General features: G+C 41.1%; 1 protein-coding gene across 1 annotated transcript in view; it reads right to left on the reverse strand.

Moving 5' to 3' along the window:
• Window positions 1-23866, reverse strand: part of DCBLD1 (discoidin, CUB and LCCL domain containing 1) — a 63962-nt gene extending 40096 nt beyond the window's left edge. The window contains exon 1 of the mRNA XM_027601055.2: window positions 23690-23866. Coding sequence (XP_027456856.1) covers window positions 23690-23768 — 79 coding nt within the window. The 5' untranslated portion in view covers window positions 23769-23866. The remainder of the gene's footprint in view (window positions 1-23689) is intronic.
• Between the last annotated feature and the right edge of the window lie 484 nt (window positions 23867-24350).

A 24350-nucleotide genomic window follows, 5' to 3' on the forward strand; every position in this document is an offset into this window, starting at 1 on the left:
TCTTTGTAGAGGGAAAAGCTAAGAAGAAGAAGAAGGAGGAGGAGGAAGAGGGAGAAGAAGAAGAAGATTAAATTTTGTATTATTTCAGGTTATTTCATCTGGGTTCCCAGTTCAATCTTCTGAATATTTTGGACCAAAGTGTTTCATATATTACAATGGAAAGCCTAATCATATCACTTTTTCTAATCATCTATTTATCTACCCATGGAAATTTGCACAGTAGGCCCTCGGCAGTCACAGATTTGCCATTTGTGGTTTCATCTATTAGCAAGCCGATGCCATGCAATAATTTGTGGTGGAGAAAATAATCGTACTTACTTCCAAGAGGGTCACTGTATTGTTAAACAGGAGAGCGTGCGGCTGGTGGAGTCTGAGATGTGGGCTGAGAGGAGAGTGACAGCCTGTCATAGCTGGAGGTTTCCAGCGGTTCGACATTTATGTCGCAGTTAATGACAGTCACTGACTGGAAGGTTCCTGATAGACCCAGGATGTGTCATTAGAGAATGCTGAGGGTCTAGTGCACTGAGTGCTTGGCACATGCCAGACCTGGCACTGCCGGAGACACAAAAAAGCAGCAACGGTGGCTTCACAGAACTCAGCAAAATGGGAGAGAGTCACATGTTCACGTCTAATACTGGGTGTCATGTGCCCTATCAGGAGCTTAAAGGGCTGAGGAAGGCAGGAGAGAATCTATTCCCATGAATCATCACTACTTCACTGAAGTAAGAAATTTTCTTAAGACTTTTCCGAATAGGGAAGTTCATCAATTGACCGACACATTGCTCCAGTAGATTAAAGTGACTGAGTCACTCACTCAAATATCTAATGGCATGCACAACTGGGTGGGTTGCAAGGTAAACGAGCATATGCTGCATTCAAATCACAAAATTCCTGTGGCTGGTAAGGCTTCACATAAAAGCAAGAATTTCTGCCCTTAACTGGAGGGAGAGAAAGCAGAAATTGGTGGAAGAAGGAATTCCCTGAGTAATAAAACAAGGCCTCTGCATCCCAAAGTCTCCCACAGAGAAGCCCCAATTTGGGCATAGTGGGAATCTAAAGCCCAAGGCGGCCTCCTTCCTCCTCTAGCCTCTTCCTGAGCTAAGGGAGGATTGGCCTGGGGCTTTCCTTTATCCCACTCTTTTCTGACCCTGAGGCTTGCAGCCCAAATGATAGTAGTAAACAAACAAACAAACAAAACAAAACAAAAAATTGGCAGGGGGCAGGGCAGAGAACTCCAGAAGCTACCCCGTCTCTGCAGATCAGTCCAAGGAGAGGAAATCCACCCATATTCCAGAAACTGCCACAAGATTACCAGCAGCTCCGGCCAGACGGATGGGGGATGAGAGTTCACTTTACCAAGAATACCAGCAGAAATGTAGATGGACACTCAGATAAAACTACTGTGACACCTGCACATCTAGGGAGAAGCTGTGGAATTCATATGGAAGACTACAGAGACCCATAGAAGTTTTTGAGAAGGTAGATAATGAAAGAAGTATTTAAAAAAGGATGATCAACCTGGTTGGCCAATGCTATAGGACCTAGAATGTGGGGAGAATCCAGCTCAGAAGAGCAGTACAAGGGCTAGGAACGGCACAGCTAGAAAGGGAAGGGGAAGAAAAACAGAAATTCACAAGAAAAAAGAAATCAACGGCTCAGGAAACAACAGGTGTTGGTGAGGATGCGGAGAAAGGGGAACCCCCTTACACTGTTGGTGGGAATGCAAGCTGGTTGGTGCAGCCACTCTGGAAAACCATACGGAGGTTCCTCAAAAAGTTAAAAATAGAGCTACCCTGGGGCGCCTGGGTGGCTCAGTCAGTTAAACATCTGACTCTTCATTTTGGCTCAGGTCATGATCTTGGGGTTCTGGGATTGAGCCCCAAGTTGGGCTCCACACTGGGCATGGAGCCTGCTTGGGATTCTCTCTCTCCCTCTGCCCATCCCCCAACTTACATTCTCTCTCTCCTTCGCCCTCTCTCTCGGATAAATAAGTAAATCTTAAAACAAAAACAAACAAACAAAAAAACCCCAGAACTACCCTACAACCCAGCAATTGCACTTCTAGGTATTTATCCAAAGGATACAAACATAGTGATTCAAAGGGGTACATGCACCCCAATGTTTATAGCAGCCATGTCCGCAATAGCCAAAGTATGGAAAGAGCCCAGATGTCTACTGACTGACGAATGGATAAAGATGTATATACAATGGAGTATTACTCAGTTATCATAAAGAATGAAATCTTGCCATTTTCAATGACATGGATGGAACTAGAGGGTATTATGCCGAACAAAATAAGTCAGTCAGAGGAAGACAAATACCACATGATTTCATTCATATGCGGAATTTAAGAAACAAAACAGATGAACATAGGGGAAGGGAAAGAAAAATAAAATGAGGTAAAATCAGAGAGAGAGATAAACCATAAGAGATTCTTAACTCTAGGAAACAAACTGAGGGTTGCTGGAGGGGAGGTGGCTGGGAGGATGGGGTAATTGGATAATTGGGTGATGGGCATTAAGGAGGACACCTGATGTAATGAGCACTGGGTGTTAGATGCAACTGATAAATCACTAAATTGTACCCCTGAAACTAATGCTAATTAGTTAACTAATGTTAACTAACTTGAATTTAAATAAAATCTAAAAAAAAAAAAAAATCAACAGACTTGGGTTTTGATTTAGTGGGGAAGAGAAGAAACAAAAAACCCACTGAGATTCTGAGTCCAGAAATGACTGGAACACTAAGGCTAATACAGATAGAATGAGAACCTCAGAGAGCAGCAGGTTTGGGGGCAAAGGTTGCGAGGTTGGTTAAGATTGAGGTGACCGCTGTACTTCATGACATCTCTGGCAGTGAGTACAAAATTGTTGAAAATTAAATGAAAAATATACTAGAGTGAAGCATATGGTGCAGAAGGACATAGTGCACAGGGCTTTGATTTAAAATTTGAATTATTTGCCTGCTTATAAAGGCTTTCGTTAAAAAATCCAATTTACAGTTTCTCTTGAAGACTGAAAGACACGGCAATGATACCAGCAGGCATTCTTATTGGGCTAGTGAGACAGTGGCTGCCCCTTTAAAGGAGAAAAATGCCCCTAGCTCCCTACCACATCCAAGCCGCTCATTTCTATGACGTGCCCCACCTTGGGAGGCAATGATTTTGAGCATGCTGACAGGGCAATGCTAGGGTAACTAGTATACAAACAATCATGCAAATAAATATACACATAACCCTCGCTAAAAAAGCCACCAAGATACTACCTGGTCAAACATTTAAACACCTCTCTTCTTATTACTATGAAATTCTCTGCTTTAATAAGAGAAGAAAAAGTGAACTCTTTCTGGAAAGCGCAGCTAAATATAAAATGAGGGGTAATTATATGTGAATCAACTTTCATATGATCATTGTATTCTCGATTTTACTTAAGTGACATGTCATGACAAAGGAAAATCCCAGGGTATCACGTTCATTCAACCCTGTAACTGTACTTCTTTCCAATCACTTTTACTCTAAAGCCCAGGAGGAAACTAATTTCACCTGGCGATACCAGCAGAAGGGGAGCAGGTCTGTCTTCAACACTCCCATCATTACTTTGCCTGGGGGATCTCTGCCTCCTTGGAAAAAGTTCTCTTTTCCATTAGTTATCAGAATGATACTCCAGGAGTCTTTGTTCTGCCAAAAAACCTGAAAGGAACTGCTGAGTCCTAATTTATTAAAAAGCAAGCTGTCATCAGGAGTTTGTAATTTCACCCCTGCCCATGGAAGGAGACTATTTATGCAGTTTTCTGTGGCAAGCACTAATAGAATAAATACATTTATTCCATGGTATTAACTACATCAAGAATTTTCACCCTATTGTCCTTCCACAGTCTTGATGAATTCAAAAAACTAGATATAATAATACTGTAATAGATACTTGAAACTGTTAAAAGTAACTTAAAATGTTCTCACCACAAAAAAGAAATGGTAATTATGTGAGGTGATGGAGAGGTTAGCTAACATTATGGTGGTAATAATTTTGCAATATTTAAGTGTATCAGATCAACACATTGTAGACTTAAACTGTACATCATATGTCAATTATATCTCAATAAAGTTGGAGAAAAAAAAGGCCTAGAAATATGTCAAAGGGGAGAATGGAGAACTGGGAGGGAAAGAAAATGCCCACCATACCATGGATTGTATAAGGCAGATGCTTCAAATGATCGACAGTAGGCAAGCAATATTCCCATGACCTCATCCCAACACTCAGGTAGCTTACTCTGATCACCTAACTCTAGTAAAGAATCACTGACAAGGAAGACGACAAGTTATTTAAAAATCTATCATTTCCTGTTCCATTTCTTGCATATCAATGTCAATTTCCTGGTTGTGATTGGCAAGATGTTATAATTGAGCATAACCTAGTTAAAGGGACCCAACATTTCTCTCTATTATTTCTTGCAACTGTATATAATCGACAGTTATCTCAGAGAAAGTTTAATTTAAAAAATGTGTCAGTCTGGTTAAGTTTGGCTGACAGAGGATGAAAATGAGGAGGCTTTCATTTTCTATTTTATACTTTACTATTTGGATTTGTTATTCTGTATAAACTATTTAAACTGTGCTTAAATATTATCCACATTTGCACTGAAAAGGTACGCATGGAATGAAAACCAATAAAGGAGGCCACGTTTATTCTAAAAATCTCTCTATACCAAATTCATTACCCACATTTCTCATATTTGTCTGAGGAGCATGGGGTATTATGTCTGAGAGGGGCCCCTATACATGCTCCAGTTGACAGATGAGAAAATACAATGTATATCGGCTTTCCTTAAGGCTACTTTACTGATGGTGGGATTTACCAATGGCTCTAGGATTTTTTTAAATTTTTTTTAAAGATTTTATTTATTTATTTGACAGAGAGACACAGTGAGAGAGGGAACACAAGCAGGGGGAATGGGAGAGGGAGAAGCAGGCTTCCCGCCAAGCAGGGAGCCCGACATGGGACTTGATCCCAGGACCCCAGGATCATGACCTGAGCCGAAGGCAGACGCTTAACGACCGAGTCACCCAGGGGCCCCATGGCTCTAGGATTTTAAAAACAATTTTGCCTCTCTTCTTTATTTGATTTTGTAACAGATATTTGTGTTTAATCTTAAAAAAAAAAACAATATCTGAACTGCTGCCCTTAAGACCTCCCTTTGGATGCTTTCATGACATTGTCCTATTAAAATGAACAGTTCCCTAATGAGAGGTAACTGACTCCTGCAATGGTCATAAACAGATGGAAAACCACTGGGTAGAAGGTTGAGAAGAACTTTAAAATGGAAGTACCAGCTGTGTTACCAGCTAACTTACTGATGGATCCTAGCATGAGGAAAAGTAAGGTAATCAGTTACTATGTGTCTCCAGGGAGGATAAAATGTGCTCTATGCACCAACACCTATGAACACTGTTGCCAAAAAGCAAAACGTGAATCAATAACTGACTCCAAATCTCATCAAGTCTTTAAGTCTAACTTCCAGGTTATAGGAAACACACAAGTTTATTGACACCACAAGAAAGCCATTAGCCACATCCGGGCTGGGACATTCTAGGTGCAACTGACTGAGTTTCTTCAACAAGGAATTGTATAAAGAGGCATGAAAGAAAGTATTTATTTCAGATTAAAGGAAAATGAAATAAACAGCAACCAAGTGGATTTTGTTTGGATTCTGATTTGAAAAGCCAACCTTACAAAACCATTTAAAGAAGGTAAGTGGGGTATTGCTGTCAGGAAAGTATTATTCATTTTATTAGGTGTGATAATGGTATTGAGGTTATGTAGGAAATGTCTTCTTTTAGGGAGGCCTGCTCACATATCTGAGCTGAAATGACATGATGACATGAGGTCTGGGATTTGCCTTAAGATAGAAGAGTAAAAAAAGGGAGGAAGCAGGATAAGAAAAAAGAGACAGGGAGAAGCTGATGGTTGCTGTAGCTGCGATGATGAGGGTGTACAGGTTTTTTCATTTTTATTTTTTAGTTTTTCTCATTTTTATTTTTTTAAAGATTTTATTTATTTATTTGACAGAGCAAGAGAGGGAGAGAGAGGGCACAAGTAGGGGGAGTGGCAGGCAGAGGGAGCAGCAGGCTTCCTGCTGAGCAGGGAGCCCGATGAGGGGCTCGATCCCAGGACCCTGGGATCATGACCTGAGCCAAAGGCTTAACCCACTGAGCCACCAAGATGCCCGGAGGGTATACAGGTTTTTTAAAAAAACTAAAACGAAAAGAAATGAAGGTCAATCTTTAGGGCAAAAAAAACACAACCTTGATTTGGTGGATTAAGGTCCACATGGTGTTGGGAGCCCTGATGGGCAGTGAGCCACAGTGATACTGTGGCGTGGGGCGAGACCACTAGATTCAACTGCCACCTACTAACGTCAAAGAGGAGGCTGTGGAAATAAGGGAGAAAGAGGAAGCTTTGCTACCAGGAACTTGTCTATTCTTCAAAAGTGGCTACGGCGCAATGTTTATCTTTTTCTTCCTTTGAACTGTAATTTAATTGCCAAAGTGCCAAAGCACATGATGACTGAACTATGCGTCATTTCCTCTCTCCTTAGGCGGAAAGGTCCTCTCCTCTGCAGAGTATGTGAAGGGTGGTCACTCCATGATGGGCCTAAATCCTGGGGTCTGCTTGGAGCCAGACCTGGTTTGTGAGATTGACCAAACCCCTTCTCAAATCAAGTGACAAAAACAAAACTGGATGAAGGTATGATTTTGGAAAAAGCTGTAAGTACTCAGTATTTTATAGCTCCCCAAGTGATCTCTACACAAAATTTAAGTATTTTAGCTCTGAACATTTGGCAACAATCTAAATTAGAAAAGGCTGGTTAAACTATGGTATCTCCAAGCAATGTGATATTAAGGAAAAGTTAAAGTCATGTTTTAGAATTCTATTTAATTTAAAAACAGAATATTGTGTACACATAGATATAAAGGGAATATGTTTGAAGCACTATGATGTAGGATTACAAGTGATTTTCATTTTCTTTATACATTTATTTTCTAAATTCTCTGCAATGTGAAAACATTATGTATAAATCAGAAAAATAATATAATTAAAAATACCAAATTTACCTAATATTCTCTGTAACATAGGCTACTTTCAGCATTAGCCTTAAAGTGTAAACTGGAAGAAGTCCCTTTAAACTAATACACAGAAACTTGTCATTAAAAACTCACTCAACAAACAGCTGGGACCTTAGTATAATGTAGTTCCCACTTTAAGAAGCTCACAGGCAAGAGGAGAGGTGTATGTTAACAAGGAATTCCTGAGAGTAAAGTGACAGTTCCAAAACAAGAGTATGGGCTCAATATCTGTTCTCCAAATGCCTGAAAGCAGACGTCTCTACGCTTTTAATGTTAGCTGTTCCGGAAGTATGGATATACAAGGTATTTTCTAAAGAAGCTTAAAACAAATCCTAGATGCTTGTCTACACACATCAACTGTTTATTTAGTCTACTCTAATTCCACCCACTCCAAAAGGAAAACAATAACTTCCTTAAAAGACTACTTCCCGTTTGATAAGAAATCATGTTCCACTAACAGAAAAGTGAAATTAAGATATACCCGGGATGAACTGAGTTCTGTAATACTACAAAGCACGATTTAGGCTTCAAAAGAACACTTTCAACTGAATTGCACTTGTGGAAAATTGTTTGGATGACATGAAATAAATAGTGCAAAAATTCCTTCAGTTATGAACTAATCCATACAATAAAACAACAGACTTCAAACTTTTTTAAATTACGACCCATAGTTAGAACATAGGTTTTTCGTTACAGTCTAAGTAAGCACACATGCATACACATGCAGAAACAGAAAAAAAAAAAGTCTCATGTTACAATTCTTTCTACTGTATGTAACACACTGTGAGATTTCCTATTCCATCTCATTTTTTTAATTGAAAGCGTGCTGGTTGTGTCAACTGAATTGATTTTACTGCCTACTGATGGGTCACAACCCGCAATTTGAGAAAGAGTGCTCTGAAATATCAGAAGAGTGAAACCATTTCTAGAAACATGATTTCATTACAGTTGGATCCTTCCTCTTCTCATATTCAAGTTACAACAGGTCTCAACACATATAGGATCATCCATGTGTGGGTGTGAGAAAATTTCTCCCCATGTCTAAGATCAAGTGAGCTCTTGATGACTACAGTCTTTTCAGCCACAAAGAGGAGCCTGCAATTATTACAGAGTTCTTTGTCTGATGGCAATGTGAACCGATTTCCCAAGGTATTACTAATTTCACTGTCAGTCATACTCTCTCATAAACTTTGCTTTTCTCCCACTGTGCTTAACTTTTTTACACTGTGTGTTGCCCGAAAAGGAATGGAAGAACCAGGGCAGTAGGGTCTACATGGTTACGTGGGAATAAAACTAGTAAGACATAAGTTATGATGATGAAACTTCAATTATTCAAAATCTTTACTGTTCTCCAAAGGAAAACAGCTATTATGCTGATAGAAATTACAGCCATAGACTCGAAGCACATGACCAAGTTCTGCAAAACTGTTGTAGAATCTCTTTAAACATTACTGTCACCACATATAAAATAGATGCTAACGATATGACTAACAATCCAATGAAGAAGACACTTTGGCCGAGCCGATGAAAGATATTTGGCAGCAAAATAAATGGAAACATAAGGTACTTACTGTCAAAAGTCTCTCCATGTAAACTCTCAACACAGTGTTTCCTATGAGCTAAAAGAATCACTTAAATCCATTTGAATGCATGCAAATGAAACAAGTCATTTCAAGAGGTCCTATCCAAGACTGCTCTCAAATGTGAGATTGTTTCCAACAGGGTGCCAAAGACAAATTGGGCACCTGGGTGGCTCAGTCGGTTAGGCGTCTGCGTTCAGCTCAGGTCACGATCCCAGGGTCCTGGAATTGATGCCACGTCAGGCTCTCTGCTCAGCGGAGAGTCTGCTTCTCCCTCTCCCTCTCCCCCTCCTCCCCGCTTGTGCTCTCTCCTTCTCAAATAAATAAAAATCTTTAAAAAAAAAAAGACATCAAACGTTATAATGTTCACATAAGAAGCATCATTTACACCTAATGGAAAAAAAATCTTAAAGCCTAATTTAATGCTACCCTTTAATGTGCTATCAGTAAAACCATGGTTCTTGTTTCTTGGTCACTCTCCAGTCCTGTGATTCCTAAGGAAAAGTTAAAGATCACTGGCAGAGGTATGGTGGTGGAGGAAGAGGGTTTGCACACCTATTGCTTTTCTAATTTCATCAATTATTTCTATATACTTGGGAGGTGATAGAGCACAACGGTTATGACACTGGGTTCCTGCCCAGTACTGGCCGTGTGGCCTCAAGTGAGTCCCTTTACCTCTCCAAGCTAAAATTCATCATCTGTAATATAGAGACAATGGTCGTGCTCAACTCACAGGGTTATCATTAGTATTTTTTTTTAAGATTTTTTTTTTATTTGAGAGAGCGAGAATGAGAGAGAGAGAGAGAGCACATGAGAGGGGGGAGGGTCAGAGGGAGAAGCAGACTCCCCACTGAGCAGGGAGCCCGATGCAGAACTCGATCCCAAGACTCCAGGATCATGACCTGAGCCAAAGGCAGTCGCCCAACCAACCGAGCCACCCAGGCGCCCATGGGTTATCATTAGTACTAAGTGAGATAATGCTAGGAAAGTATTGAGCATAGAGACTAGCATCTAGTAAGAATTCAAAACATTTTAACTGCCATATTTTTACTTAAAACTACTATACATATTAAAGTATCAAGAATATTGTTTTGGATTTGCTGACTCTGTCCAAATTCCCTCACTCATTGGCTCTATGATCATAAGAAATTACCCATTTTGTGTGTATCAGTTTTCCTCATCTTTAAAAAGCCCAACCACAGCTGGGCATGGTAAAGACGAATGAGGCTGTGTTAGGTGCTGAAAAGTCTAAATTGCCAGAAACTCTAATTAGAATGCCCCCGGCCCCCAGTATGTATCTAGGGCCCACTAACTGCTAGGTCAGCATCCCCCAAAGTAGGTACTGTGCGCTTTTGAGTGTTTGGGAGACTTAAAAGGAAGTCAAGCCTTCATCTCCAAAAAAGATTTGCAAGATAAATAAGCTGGCAGAATCTCACCTTTTTCTTCAACCATAGGACATCTTGAAGCCCTTGCTTCACGGGTGCTCTCTCAGGAGACACAGGTGGTCATATTCCCAGAGAACCCCTTCCTCAGTGGGCATCTCCTGTGTATAGCGTTCTGTGGGGCACACGGGCCGGCCAACTCCTGGGCGAGGCTCTCAAAAGTGGGACACACACAGAGATCCCATGATGGGGCTTCTGGGATTAAGGCTCAGATGCAGAGAAGTGGATATTGGCCTTGAAAGTTCTAAGAACAATACTGAAATTATACTATGTGAATCTGACATTCAAATATCTCTTCCCACTGTTGGTAAGTTACAAGTGCTTTGGGAAAATTGGTAACAAATCGGATGCATTGTTTCAGAGGTTCTTAATTTCACAGATTAAAAGGGGGAAAAACTTGTTTGTACAGCAAAACACATCTAAGACAACTATTTATCTCTGTCGAATAGATGCTCAGGATAAGGAAGTCAGAGAAAAGCAGCCACTGACCTTTACTAATAATGTCAGGATGTTGATGTAATGTCCAAGCTGCAGTTGCTGGAGGTGAAGATAAATGGGAGAAATCTTTCCTGTCTCTACAACGTGCTATACTTCCTAACTTTGGCTCCATGTTACATATACATATCGCCAATATTCAGATAAAGTGTAACTGGACATTGACTCTTCCCTCCGGAATGAAAAAAAAAATCCAATATTACCAAGTATAGATAAAGTTAACCTGAGTTTTAGAAGTTAAAACTATCAATGTTTCTCTCTCTCTCTCTCTCTCTCCCTCTCTCTCTCACACATACACATACACACCTTTTCACTTTCCCAGATATATTTTTCAAAAGCTCAGTAAGAACCAAATGTTACTGGGGTGTGGCTCAGATGGTTAGGCGTCTGCCTTCGACTCAGGTCATGATCCCAGAATCCTGGGATCAAGCCCCGCGTCTGGCTCCTGGCTCAGTGGGGAGCCTGCTTCTCCTTCTCCCTCTGCCTCTCCCCCTGCTCATGCTCTCTCTCTCTCTGTATCTCTGTGTCTCAAATGAATAAATAAAATCTTAAAAAAAAAATACAACAACTAAATGTTACTGGAATAGGAAAAAAATCATAAAATTGTGAAAATGCTAACACTTAGCATTTACTAAGCATTTATTGTAAAAGGTGACAGATACAAAGTATTCTAAGGGACTTTGTTATCTTACTTAATTTTCTTAAGATGATCATATTTGACAGACAATATTAGCTTACTTTTTAAAATTCTGAAGCATTTCATTTATACACATACAACCAGATAGACATATATAAAGAATAGTATCTCAAACATCCAAGAATATACCCCATAGTTCATAAGACGGGCCATTTCTGATACAGCACAGTCGGGGCCCACCACACCCTTTTTTCATCCCACATCCTCCTGTTATTACCCCTGTTCTATGTGTGAAGAGATGAGGCTCTGAGAAGCCGGGTAACTCAGCCCAGGTGGCTGAGCTGGCATCTGAAACTTGTCTGAACTCCAGAGACCATGGACCTCAATCCGCTTTAAGGCTGTGTCTGCTAATGTCACCCAATGAGGAAGTGAGTAAACTGAGGCAGACAGCACTAAGACATGCCCAAGCTCATGCTACTGCTGAGCAGCATGACTAGTACTAAAACCCACATTTATTTTTTTATAGTCCTAATTTTTTTGTCTCAAAATTAACATGAGGAAAATAGTCATGTTTAATTCAGGGAGTCTTGTAAAACTCATGAGAAATTCCATCATCCTCTCTTTTTAATTATTTAAGCAGGCACTTTTTACCACACTATTAAGAGGCAGTCTAATGAGAGGTGACTATTTCACCTCCAACAAAGTTTTGTTTACTGTGCTTAGCATCGATGTGGGTCAAGAATGTGCTCTGTAAATGAAGATTTCAGTGGATCAAAATGCTGCTTCTCAACCTTCTGTAGGCACACCAGTCATCTGGAGATCTCAGTAATATGCAGGGCCTAGAAATTCTGCATGTCCAAAAAAGTTCTTGGTAATGACTATTCTGCTGATCCCTATAAGGTATACTCTGAGTAGCAAGACACTTAAATAGCCCTTATTAATGAATCCCTATTAATTGGGATCTTGCAGTGAATCTTTTTTTAAAAATGAAAAATCCTTGGCAAGAGAAACAAAAGCAAAAATGAACTATTGGGAGGTCATCAAGATAAAAAGCTTTTGCACAGCAAAGGAAACAATCAACAAAACTAAAAGACAACCTACAGAATGGGAGAAGATATTTGCAAGTGTCTTATCAGATAAAGGGCTAGTATCCAGGGGTGCCTGGGTGGCTCAGTCGTTAAGCGTCTGCCTTAGGCTCAGGTCATGATCCCGGGGTCCTGGGATCGAGCCCTGCGTAGGGCTCCCTGCTCAGCGGGAAGCCTGCTTCTCCCTCTCCCACTCCCCCTGCTTGTGCTCCCTCTCTTGCTGTGTCTCTCTCTGTCAAATAAATAAATAAAATCTTTTTAAAAAAAAAAAGGGCTAGTATCCAAAATCTATAAAGAACTTATGAAACTCAACACCCAAAGAACAAATAATCCAGTCAAGAAATGGGCAGATGAATAGACATTTCTCCAAAGACATACAAATGGACAACAGACACATGAAAAAAATGCTCAACATCACTTACCACCAGGGAAATTCAAATCAAAACCAAAACTGGTATACCACCATATACCAGTCAGAATGGCTGAAATTAACAACTCAGGAAACAAGAGATGTTGGTGAGGATGCGGAGAAAGGGGAACTCTCCTACACTGTTGGTGGGAATGCAAACTGGTGCAGCCATTCTGGAAAAACGGTGTGGAGCTTCCTCAAAAAGTTACAAATAGAGCTACTCTACAACCCAGCAATTACACTCTAGGTATTTATCCAAAGGATACAAACATAGTGATTTGAAGGGGCACATACACCCCAATGTTTACAGCAGCAATGTCCACAATAGCCAAAATATCGAAAGAGCCCAGACGTTCACTGACAGATGAATGGATAAAGAAGATGTAGTGTGTGTGTATAATATATACATACATAAAATATATATGTAATGGAAAATTACTCAGCCATCAAAAAGAATAAAATCTTGCCATTTGCAATGATGTGGATGGAACTAGAGGGTATTATGCTGAACAAAATAAGTCAGTCAGAGAAAGATAAATACCATATGATTTCACTCATATGTGGAATTTAAGAAACAAAAACAGATGAACATAGGGGAAGGGAAGGAAAAATAAAATAAGATGAAAATAGAGGCGGCAAACCATAAGAGACACTGAACTCTAGGCAACAAACCGAGGGTTGCTGGAGGGGAGGTGGCTGGGAGGATGGGGTAATTGGGTGATGGGCATTAAGGAGGGCCCTTGATGTACTGAGCACTGGGTGTTAGATACAACTGATGAATCAGTAAATTCTACCCTGGTGACTAACAATGCACCACATGTTAACTAAATTGAACTCTAATGAAGAATTTTTTCTGAAGATTTTATTTATTTATTTGAGAGAGTGCAAGAAAGTGAGCAAGCAAGAGAGTGAGCGAGGTGAGGAGCAGAGGGAGAAGCAGGCTCTCTGCTGAGCAGGGAGCCTGACGTGGGCTTGATCCCGGGACTCTAGGATCATGACCGAAGCTGAAGGCAGCCGCTTAACCGACTGAGCCACCCAGGCGCCCCTTAAATGAAGAATTTTTTAAAAATTAAAAAAAAAGAAAAGAAAAATCCTTCAGATACCGGTTTTATGTAGTTTTATTTTAATATCTATTCCTAAAACTAGAATAAAGTCTATATTCTCAATTCTTTGACACTGATTTTCACTCTAGATTTCATTTATAAGTCTAGGACAGGCAATAATAAATTTTAGGACCTACCTTTAAGATAGGGAGACATTTCTGACATTTGGAAAGAAGTGTCAATTTAGGAATTATTTGAGCATACGGTGGAAATTATACAAAGAAATAGGATGAGAAAGTTTCTGGGAACATACATGTATGCACCATATATAAGGAAAAAGCAATCGATGTTTACCGACCAGAAAACAGCAAATCTCAGTTAGGAAAGAGATGGCATCTTATCATGCATCTACTGAAGGATGAAACAGAAGAGCTGATGGAGGAAAAAATAAACCTTATAAAACTCCTATCACATTACACAGTCCCAAAAATTACACTGCCTTTGCACATGGCACATCCTGCATCACTGAATGTATCACACTGCAATAAAAGCACATGGTTAGCTACTAATTGGGATTTGAAAAAGTCTTAATATTTCTGTGGCAAATGTGAGCATCTCTAAGAGAAACCAAAGACTATTAATTTAAAGATTTATTGCATAAACAACCTCCTGAAATTGTGTTTCTCCAAGGCTTCTTTTCTTTAACTTGATCTCCCCTGGACACAAGCGTCCCAAGATGAAGGGCAGGAGACCATCCTAAGGCATCTAGGATTCTAAGATGTGCATGCACCTGTATCCCACTCTGGACATGCAAAATGAGTGTGCCTGGGGTGAATGATTCAGTCTTTCTGAACCTCAGTTCTCTCTAGAGCGCTCAGAACTGTTGGGATTAAATTTGATGCAAAAAAACATTGCTAAATCAAAATACATACGAAGGTAGGGTTTTCAATTTTTATTTACATAAAAAAATGAGTGGACAAGCAACGGTCAATGGATGCTTAAACCACTAAATGAAATGTTGATGGGGAAGAGTAGCTTTACTGAGTAAGAGACTACTACTCCATAGGTTATTTTCAGGTCATAAGGGGAAAAGGCAACTTCGAAATGGAGGGATAGAGCTGTCACTTCTTGAAGCCACTGAGCATTTTAAGCATGGTGAATAGTGGGCCAATAATAACAACAAGAATATATGCATCTTGAGATACAATTAGCAGCACATGACGCCTTTGTGGTACTTTTACAAGAAACATTTGGCCTGACTCTAATCAAGTCTGTAGGTCTAAATTCAAGTTTATAGAGAAATAAAGTGGATAGTGCACCAAGGAAAAAGATACGGAACACAGAAGCCAGTTGGTCGAATTTAAGAGTGAGCTGTGTCACACTATAACTGATTTCCTCCCCAGAAAATAAAACCCATGTCAGCAGGGCTTATATCACAGGTGACTTAAGAGACAGAATAACAAAACTGTAACGTGTGGACCTCGTTTGGATCTTTTTACAAAGCGGCAGTAGAAAGGTATGTTTAGGTCAACTGGGGCAATTTGAATATGACTTGAGTATTAGATGATATTAAGACAGCACTATTAATATTTTCAGGTGTGCTCATGGCATGGTAGTAATGTAAGAGAATATTCAGAGACACAAATGAAATATTTAATAGATTTTAAGTACCTTAGGGGGGAAAACAGTGTTTCTGGGAAGATCTTAGTCATACAGCACAGCTCCGGTAGCAAAAAGGATGAAAAAGGGAAAAGAAGAAAGAAGATGGAAAACAGAAAGAAAAAAGAATTTCCTACCCACAAGGCAAGAGGGTCTCAAAGATTTTCAGACCCTTCGGAGCTAGAGCAGCCACGGCCGGTACAGGGCCATTTCTCCATCTGTAGACTCTCTTCAGTTTTAGCCTGTTGGCAAAGCAGGGACTTCTTGCGGCGGAAAAAGGCAAATCATGGTCCATGTAATTCTCAAAATAAGGAGCTTCTGTTCTAAACTCCTCAGAATGGGAGCAATTCACTAAACAGATTTCATGTTTCAGTGGTCCTATGGACTAGCAAATCTCAAAGTTTCCTCCTTTAGACTTCAATCAACTACATTTCAATATGAGGTAAACTTGCTTTTGTGAAAAGTCATAAAAAGGTTGAATTAAATCCCCTGAGCCATTTTAAAAAATTAAGTGAGACCCACAGAGACGTTTACCTATGTTCCCTGTAGGAAGTTTTATGCACTGGTAATTCAAATTTACTGGACTTCTTAACTTTGAATATCCATTGGCCTTGTTCTTTGTCAGAAATAATAGTGAAATAAAGTTTTAGGTTTTTCTCCTTTTTTCAAGAACAGAGTGCTCTATAAACAATCATTTAGGGGCACCTGGGTGGCCCAGTCATTTGAGTGTGCAACTCTTGATTTCGGCTCAGGTCATGGTCTCAGGATTGTGAGATTGAGCCCTGAGTCAGACTCCACGCTGGGCAGGGAGCCTGCTAGAGATTCTCTCCCTCTGCCCCTCCCCTCCTCCCTCGCTCTCTCTAAAAAAAAAAAAAAAATTAAAAAAAAAAATCATTCATATACAACTTTTAGGCATATCCACTAAAAACACTTAATCATGAAATGGAGCCAGATTAGTTCTAATTTCCAAAGATTTTAATTTTGTGATGAAAGAGAGATTATTCTTTTCCCTCCCAGTAAAATGTAAGTATCTTGAACACTGAATTAAAAGGCTACAATGGTGGTTGTGATTTGAGTTAGAAAATGATAACTATAGGGGCGCCTGGGTGGCTCAGTTGGTTAAGCGACTGCCTTCGGCTTGGGTCATGATCCTGGAGTCCCGGGATCGAGTCCCGCATCGGGCTCCCTGCTCAGCGAGGAACCTGCTTCTCCCTCCGGCCCTCCCTCCTCTCATGTGCTCTCTCTCTCTCTCTCTCTCTCTCTCTCATTCTCACTCTCTCAAAATAAATAAATAAATCTTTAAAAAAAAAAAGAAAATGATAACTATAAAACCATATAAAACAAATGTGGTTATCAATAAAGATAAACTACAAGGAGTCTAATCATTGACAAGCTCGACCCCTCTAAGTATGAATTAAGAATCTCATCCAAGAAGGACCAAGAAATACTTACCTTTCTGACACTTAGTATATTTAAAGTAATACTTTTTTCAAACACGGTATGGACAAGCAACTTACTTCTGACTCCAAAAGCAAGGAAGGGTTATTTGAAACACACAAAAATCTTGACAAGACCTATAGCTGCTTGGCCAAGGCAAAAATTCTATTTTCCCATTAGATATTTCTCAGTAGCAATAAATGACTTGAAAATGAGTTTACAGCTTAAAACCTGAAAGCTAACACTAAAAATAAATATAAACTTCGACTTTTTTCCCAATTAGTATGGTGAAATCTTTTAATAAAATGTTAAGTTGAGGGGCGCCTGGGTGGCTCAGTCGGTTGAGCGACTGCCTTCAGCTCAGGTCATGATCCTGGAGTCCCGGGATCGAGTCCCACATCGGGCTCCCTGCTGGGCGGGGAGTCTGCTTCTCCCTCTGACCCTCCCCTCTCTCATGTGCTCTCTCTCTCTCTCTCTCTCTCTCATGCTCTCTCTCTCAAATAAATAAATAAATAAAATCTTTAAAAAAATGTTAAGTTGAAAAAAAGCAGAATATAAAAGCATGTAAAGACCAGGTAGTAGAGTATCCAGGTATTAGTTTTATCCTTGTTCTTTATACCTTACACATATTTTATATATGTAATTCTGTCTACTTAATATTTAGTAAAAGTGAATTAGTATATAAGAGTGTGTGTGTATGTACATTAGTTGTGGGGATATACATTTGTATTTGTGTGTCTGTGTGTGCACACCAAAAGCTTGTCCTTAGTGGTTCTCTGTATAACATCTTCCTTGCAGGATTATGATATGTTGGTACAACATTATTTATCAATATCCTGCTTTGTTCCACAACTGTTCTGCCTTGTATGGAACAGGAAATATGTTGGTGAAAGCAGTCAGAAAAGAAAGCCCTATCCAGAGAAATTTAGTTTAAAAAAAAAAAAAAGCTCCAGTGTAGCTTTATAAAAATTAGGGGAGAAATGGGTAAAACAAAATCACTTAGCTATTACTTTGTTTCAGTGTTATTCTTTGCAGCTTTTCCTACAAAAAAAAAAATCCACCTAAGCTAAAAGTACCACATAGAAGACACAAGACATTTCTGTAAGTATTGGGTATAATTTCATACAGCATAAAAGTCCCCAAAAATATAGTTCATTAAAACTAGACTAATAGATCAAATTGAAATGGCAGTAAACAGTCAAGGCATAGATGACAATATGGCTTAATACAGTGTTAATGTCACAAATGTCTAAACACTAAACACAAATGTCCCCAGTGATTTTCGGGGTAAAACAGGCCCCTGACACCCTCAATCTATAAGCAGCTGGAGATCTTGGGGGATCACTGACTCACCTGATCCCAATCAGTATACCACTTGCTGCCGTATTCTCCAGGCTGCCAGCACCTAACCCCATGGTAGCTTTCCTCGCTGTTGCCTGCAAAGGAGTCTCAGAGATTCCCAAACTTTTCAGAGTTGAATCTAGCTATTTTCTTGATAAGTCACCATGATAGTCATGTATGCAATTCTGTTTAAAACAACTTAGTGAATATTAGCTTTCACCTCATTGTCTCAAACCTCAGCCACACCATTCATGCGCAGACACAGGAAATATTTATCTGGAGCCCTTTTTCTCCCAGGCACTGTACCAGGTGCTTGTGGAGACTATAGAAGGCTTCATTTCATCTCTACTCTCCACCATTTTCCTCCCTTTCCCGTGCAAAAAACAAAAACAAACATCAAAACAAAACAAAACAAAACAAAAACCTCTCTTCTTCACTGCCACTGAAAGGCAAGTTTGACAGTTGGTATGCTGCATTCAGCATACTAGGGCTCACAGTGAGAACTTATTTCTACATTGGGCTAGACATCGCCATGTGGATTTTTTGTCCCCATCAGTTAAGTCTCTCCCACTCCCCCACCCTCAAGGCAAACAACTATTTTTTTTTTACATACACAAGGCAGAGAACAAACATCTGGAAAATGACATCAACATGACTCTTCAGTTGCAAAAAGGCAAAATTACACCACAGTCTAATGAAAAATAAAATCTGAAAGTCTGGCAATATTTCTGTTTATCCTCAAAACCAAACTTCAGATATACCAGAATGAATCACTCTAGTTTAAATCCATATTTTCAGACTTTCTGTGTATAAATAACAGTCGGACTAGACATATTATTACTTTGTCTTGTTCTGGTTTTGATTCTCAGCTCGAGTCAGCTCTGAGTCTTTAACAACAGGGCAGGAACTGTGTCTCCACGCCTTCTCCCCCAATCCTCACTGAGCACACATCCCCTACTGAGCACCCATCATGTGCTGGCCACTATTCAAAGCACAAAGCTCCTCGTGGGCCTTACATTCTTGCAGGGGGAAGACAGACAAGTTTAATAAAAGTGTAAATGATACACTCTGGTGGAGGATGGTAGTGCTCCAGAGAAAACTGAAAGCAGGGAAGGGGCATATGGAGTCCTGGGGGAGAGCAGGAAGGTTACCGGTGGTTAGGGCCATTCTCCCTGAGAAGGTGACATCTGAACAAAGATTGAAGGGGGAGGGAGTCATGTAGATATTTGGAACAAGCCTATTCCAGGCAGAGGGAACAGCCCACACAAGGGTCTGAGGTAGAAAAGAGTGTGTGATATCTTTGAGAAAGAGTAAGAAAGCCACTATGGCTGGGAGTATGGGGGAGCATGGTAGAAAATGAGGTCCTAGAGGCAGTGTGGAAGGCAGAATAAAGGAGCCCCCACACTTGCCAAATAAGTAGTAATAAACAGTAATGAAAAGGAAGATGGCTGACGTTTATTGAGCTTTTACTATGTGCTAAGTGCAATTCCAGATTGGTGTGTATTATCTCCTTAAAAAATACAAAACAACTGGTTACTCTAATATGTATAGGGACTTTATGCTTTAGGACACACATAGCAGTAAGTCTAAAACTCTACAGGAAATATTTCCCTGAACAAGTTTTTTTGTTTTTTGTTTTGTTTTGTTTTTCTGCCTTAACATGACTAAAACCTTTGTTAAATGCTGCAATTAATTTCACCTCCCCATGCATCTTAAAAATAAAGCCGTAATTCCTTATAAATGTCAGATGTCTAAGTTATTTCCAAGTTATGTTTTCTATGTGATTTTTCAAGTCTGTTTCAATACCACAATGTTAAAGAGTTCAACTTATAAAGTAAAAAGTTAATAGATACAGTTTAGGACACTATTCAGAGTTCAAATCCTAATGTATCCTTTAGTTTGTTTAATGAATCCTTTAATGTAACTTCTTTCTTTCCTGGACTATATGGTGCAACTTAATGTTTCTGAGTGTTACATCTACCAGAGCCAAAAGATATGGTACACTTTGGTCTGCTGGCACGTTCCCTTCTTTCTGCTGTTTTATTTGAAATATATATAGACATATAGAAATAAGCATGCCAAGAGAGCCGGGCTTGCTAAACACAATTAATGGAAGCACCAAATGAACCTTCATAAAGAACTTCAGTAGACTCTTTATTTCTTAGTTTATGCGTTTTTTTTTTTAAGATTTTATTTATTCATTTGAGAGAGAGACAGAGAACACACAAGGTGGGGGGGGGAAGCAGAGGGAGAGGGAGAAGCAGACTCCCAAGCTTGATCCCAAGACCCCAGGATAATGACCTGAGCTGAAGGCAGATGCTTCACCGACTGAGCCAGCCAGTTGCCCCTATTACTTAGTTTCTACTAATTAGGAAATAATTTGAAGATATCTCCTAAACATGAAAAGATTGTTCAGTTTAACCCAAGAAACATTTATTGAGCACCTTTGTCGGGTGCTAGGAGGATAAAGACAATCCCAGTCACTCCCTCAGGAACTCAGAGTCCAACAGGGTAGAGAGAATCCCAGACCACAGAGATGATGGAAAGGCTGGGGCGAGTGCACACACTGATACAGAAGGTACCAGAATAAGCTTGTGCTTACTTTTTAAGAAGCCACTCACCCAGAACATCAGACATCCACTGTCCCATACCTAACCAAAATATGCAAGAGTGATGACTTAAGAACAGACCTTCCGATAGTAACAAATGAGAGCTGGGCAGAATTTTTAAAGCAATTTTAAAGTATCCAATTCTATGCTTAAATTTCCTTAGAGACCAATTGCTTATTTTTATTCTTCACTAATACTTAAGTCACAAGGAGGAAACCTTTAATATAGATCTCTGAATTATTTTGGTGAGGAGAGAATCAGGGATTTTTAGTTAGCACAAATTCATCACACGAATTAGGATATTTTGTTCTCAAAACTCATAATCAAGGTAAGAAGACCTAAGTCCAAGCCTATGAATTTATACTAATTGAACTAATACTAAAGATCAATTTATATGCGATGTTATGTAAGATCAAAAATCATGTGAAACAATCTGTGCAAATATCTGAATTTAGTAAAGTTGGTCCAGAGGAGCAGGACATATAAGAAGGAGCAGAAGTCAGACCAAATTCTGCTCATCAAGTCCTGGGGTCTGGGGCCTAGCAGGCTATAAATACTAGAAGAGGTGGCCACTTTTAAAAAAAATAAATTGAGCAAAAGCACCTTCAGGCAAACAGAAGACTACAAAGGAACCAGTATAGCTTCCCCAGACTCTGACATAAAAAACTGGTATAATTTCATTGACTCGCCTATAAAGATTTAAATTATCGCATTTGTTTCCTGAAACATAATCCAGTGAATAAAAGTGTAATAATAAATTGTCTATGACACAGATGGTAGCATTTTATAATCCTAACATTATAAAATGTTTCCACCATCTCAAAGCTGATTAGAATCAGAATTACCTGGAGGAATTTTTTTTTTAAAGTGCCTATACCCAGGCCCCACCCATTTGCAATTCTGATTCATAAAATGAGGCTGGGGCTTTATAAAGCTTCTGGAGATAGTGGTGACTAGGCAGGTTGGGACCCAAGAAGCACCAGACTAAGCTGACTCCAAGAATGATGAAGATAAAATGTAATAAATGGTGTCAACTTCTCACCAAAAACAGACTGTTCTGCTAGGGCTGCCCTCTTCTAAGCATCAAGATTGCTCATATCACTTATGACCACCATTCGACTATGTAGCCAGTAGCCTATCTCAAGACCTAAAATGGGTGTGCCTGTTTAAATTTATGGAAATTCGCAAAATAAGTGACCAAGGGCTAATAGAGAAACTCACAGATGTGAGAAATAACTCAAAAAAAAATCACTGATTATGGTTTCACTCAAGACGTATCAGACCAGAGTTCCTAGAAGATTTTTTTTTTCAGTAAAATGCGCCAAATCTAAGTTTTGCTTCTCTGTGTGATTGAATACTTATGCTTTCATTGGTTCTTTTAACATCCTAAACACACAGGATGTTTCATGGAAACTCAAATGACATCTTCTTCTGCCAGTCAGCTGCTATCAAGTCTCAAATTTGAAGCTCGATAAGAATCTAAGAAACCACACTTGTTCCAGAAGAACTGCTCGACAAATCACCCAGTCAACAGCCTAGATGATCGTCCAACATCTGAAACTTCGTTTGGAAAAATGGATGACAGTTGTGGCCAGATTAGGACAGGAACACATTATCGGACCCATTCATAGACGTTCCATCTAATACTGACAGAAACATTTTTTAAATGTTTAAAACACCGATGATCAAAATCCTACATATTTAATAAAAACATACATTATTTATTAAAACTTTACAATATGGGCAGCATTCTGTTAGTGCCAAGACATATTTTGTCTAAACTTCAGCTTTAAAAAAAAAGAAACAAACAAACTGGTATGTAAGCAAACTTAGGAACCACTACTAACATCTTGAGTATCCATGTTTCAGACTGGGAATGGATACGTGGTTCAGTGAAGAAAATGCCAGCATTTGGTTTCTCTGTGATTCCTGTTTCATTAGAAAACACGGGGCCGGGGTCGGGGAGTTGTAAAATACTCTGGATAGTTAGTGCCATTAAATATCCTCAGTTGTATAGGGGCAGAATTGAGGAAGAAAAAAAAAAAAAAACGAACTGAAAAATCGCAGAAAGCTGCCCTATCAGTAAAGAACTAATTAACAAGGATTTGTTGGGCTGGTAAAACAGTTTATTACTTTAATCAGGTGGCTATGCAGAGGTAAACTCGGTTGTGGGCTAATCACGTCCAACCTGAAACCAAGGACCGGGTCCACAGAAAAGAGCAGCCTAGTCGGGAGTCGACTCCCTCAAACACCCAGGAAAGAGCCGACTCCAACTTGGGGCGCAAGCAGCCCACAGGTGAGGAGCCTCAGGGCGGCCCTCCTCCCCAACCTCGGGGGAACCTCCCCCCCCATTCCTGCAAGCGGCAAATGCACACGCTAGGGTCGCAGCCGCGCAGGGAGGACAGGGGACCGGGAGGGCCCAGCCGCCCAACTGCTGAGCAGCCCTGTCCAAGAAAGCTTGAAAGCAGCGTCCCTGCACACACGACTCTCCCCTAAGGCGGCCGGGGTCGTCAGCGCGCGACCCTTGGGCCATGTCACTTTTCACGGGGCCGGCGGAGTCAGGAAGTCTGGAAGCAGAGTGAGCCCAGCTGCGGGAAAGCAGAGGGAACGTGGGGAGGTGTAAAGTTGCTTCTCTTGTCGAGCGGAGAAGGAAGGAGTTGGGTGGGGGAGCGATCGGAATTCTGTAACATATTTTACACTCGAGCCGCCGTCAGCCAGAAAGAGCAGGAGTCCGTGGGGTGCAGGCGGCGACCCCATTTCCTCCCGCGCCGGGTCCCTCCAGGCCCAGCCCGGCCCGCCCCGCCGCCCGCCCTCCACTCGCCCTCCACTCACCCAGCTCGCCCGCCTGCAGCCGGAGCGGGGCGGAGACCACAAGCAGAAGGGCCAGGAGGCCGCGGGCGCCGGCCACCATGGCCCCGCCGGGCGCCAGCTTGGCACGCTCGGCCTCCCCAAGGCGAGCGCAGCGCCTCCGCTGCCCCTGCCGGGCCGCCTCCTCCGCGGCCGAGCACGCCGCCGGGACTGGGCGCAGCCGCCGCCCCGCACCGAATCCCATTGGGGCGGCCGGGAGCCCAGCCCGGCGGGGGCGTCGCCCGCCCCGCCCAGCCCCGCGCGCCGGCCCCCAAAGGAGGAAGTCAAGGTCCCCGGCGGCGGCTGGCCTCGAGGCCCGAGGCGCACCAGACGCCGCCCGTGGTCCCGGACCTCTAGGTATCCGGCGCTCCCTGTTTCAGTCTCTCCCTTCTTCCGCCGCTCCTCCCGCAATGCACGTGAACCTGGGAGCCAGGAGGACACCTGGTCTTGAGACCTGCCGCGAGCCCCGCTGTGCCCAGGTCCTCCCCCGCGTTCCTGAGCGCGCGGTGGGTGGGTGGGAAAAGCTGCTTTCCACCAGGGCTTTGCCAACCCCACGGGGGCGGGCATGCCAGTGATAGCAGCAGTGGGGGACTCGAAATATTGTCTGATAGGCTGATGATGGTTGACAATTTCCCAGTTCAAGTCC

Source organism: Zalophus californianus, chromosome 7 (assembly GCF_009762305.2).
Source record: "Zalophus californianus isolate mZalCal1 chromosome 7, mZalCal1.pri.v2, whole genome shotgun sequence".
Taxonomy (NCBI): Eukaryota; Metazoa; Chordata; class Mammalia; order Carnivora; family Otariidae; genus Zalophus; species Zalophus californianus.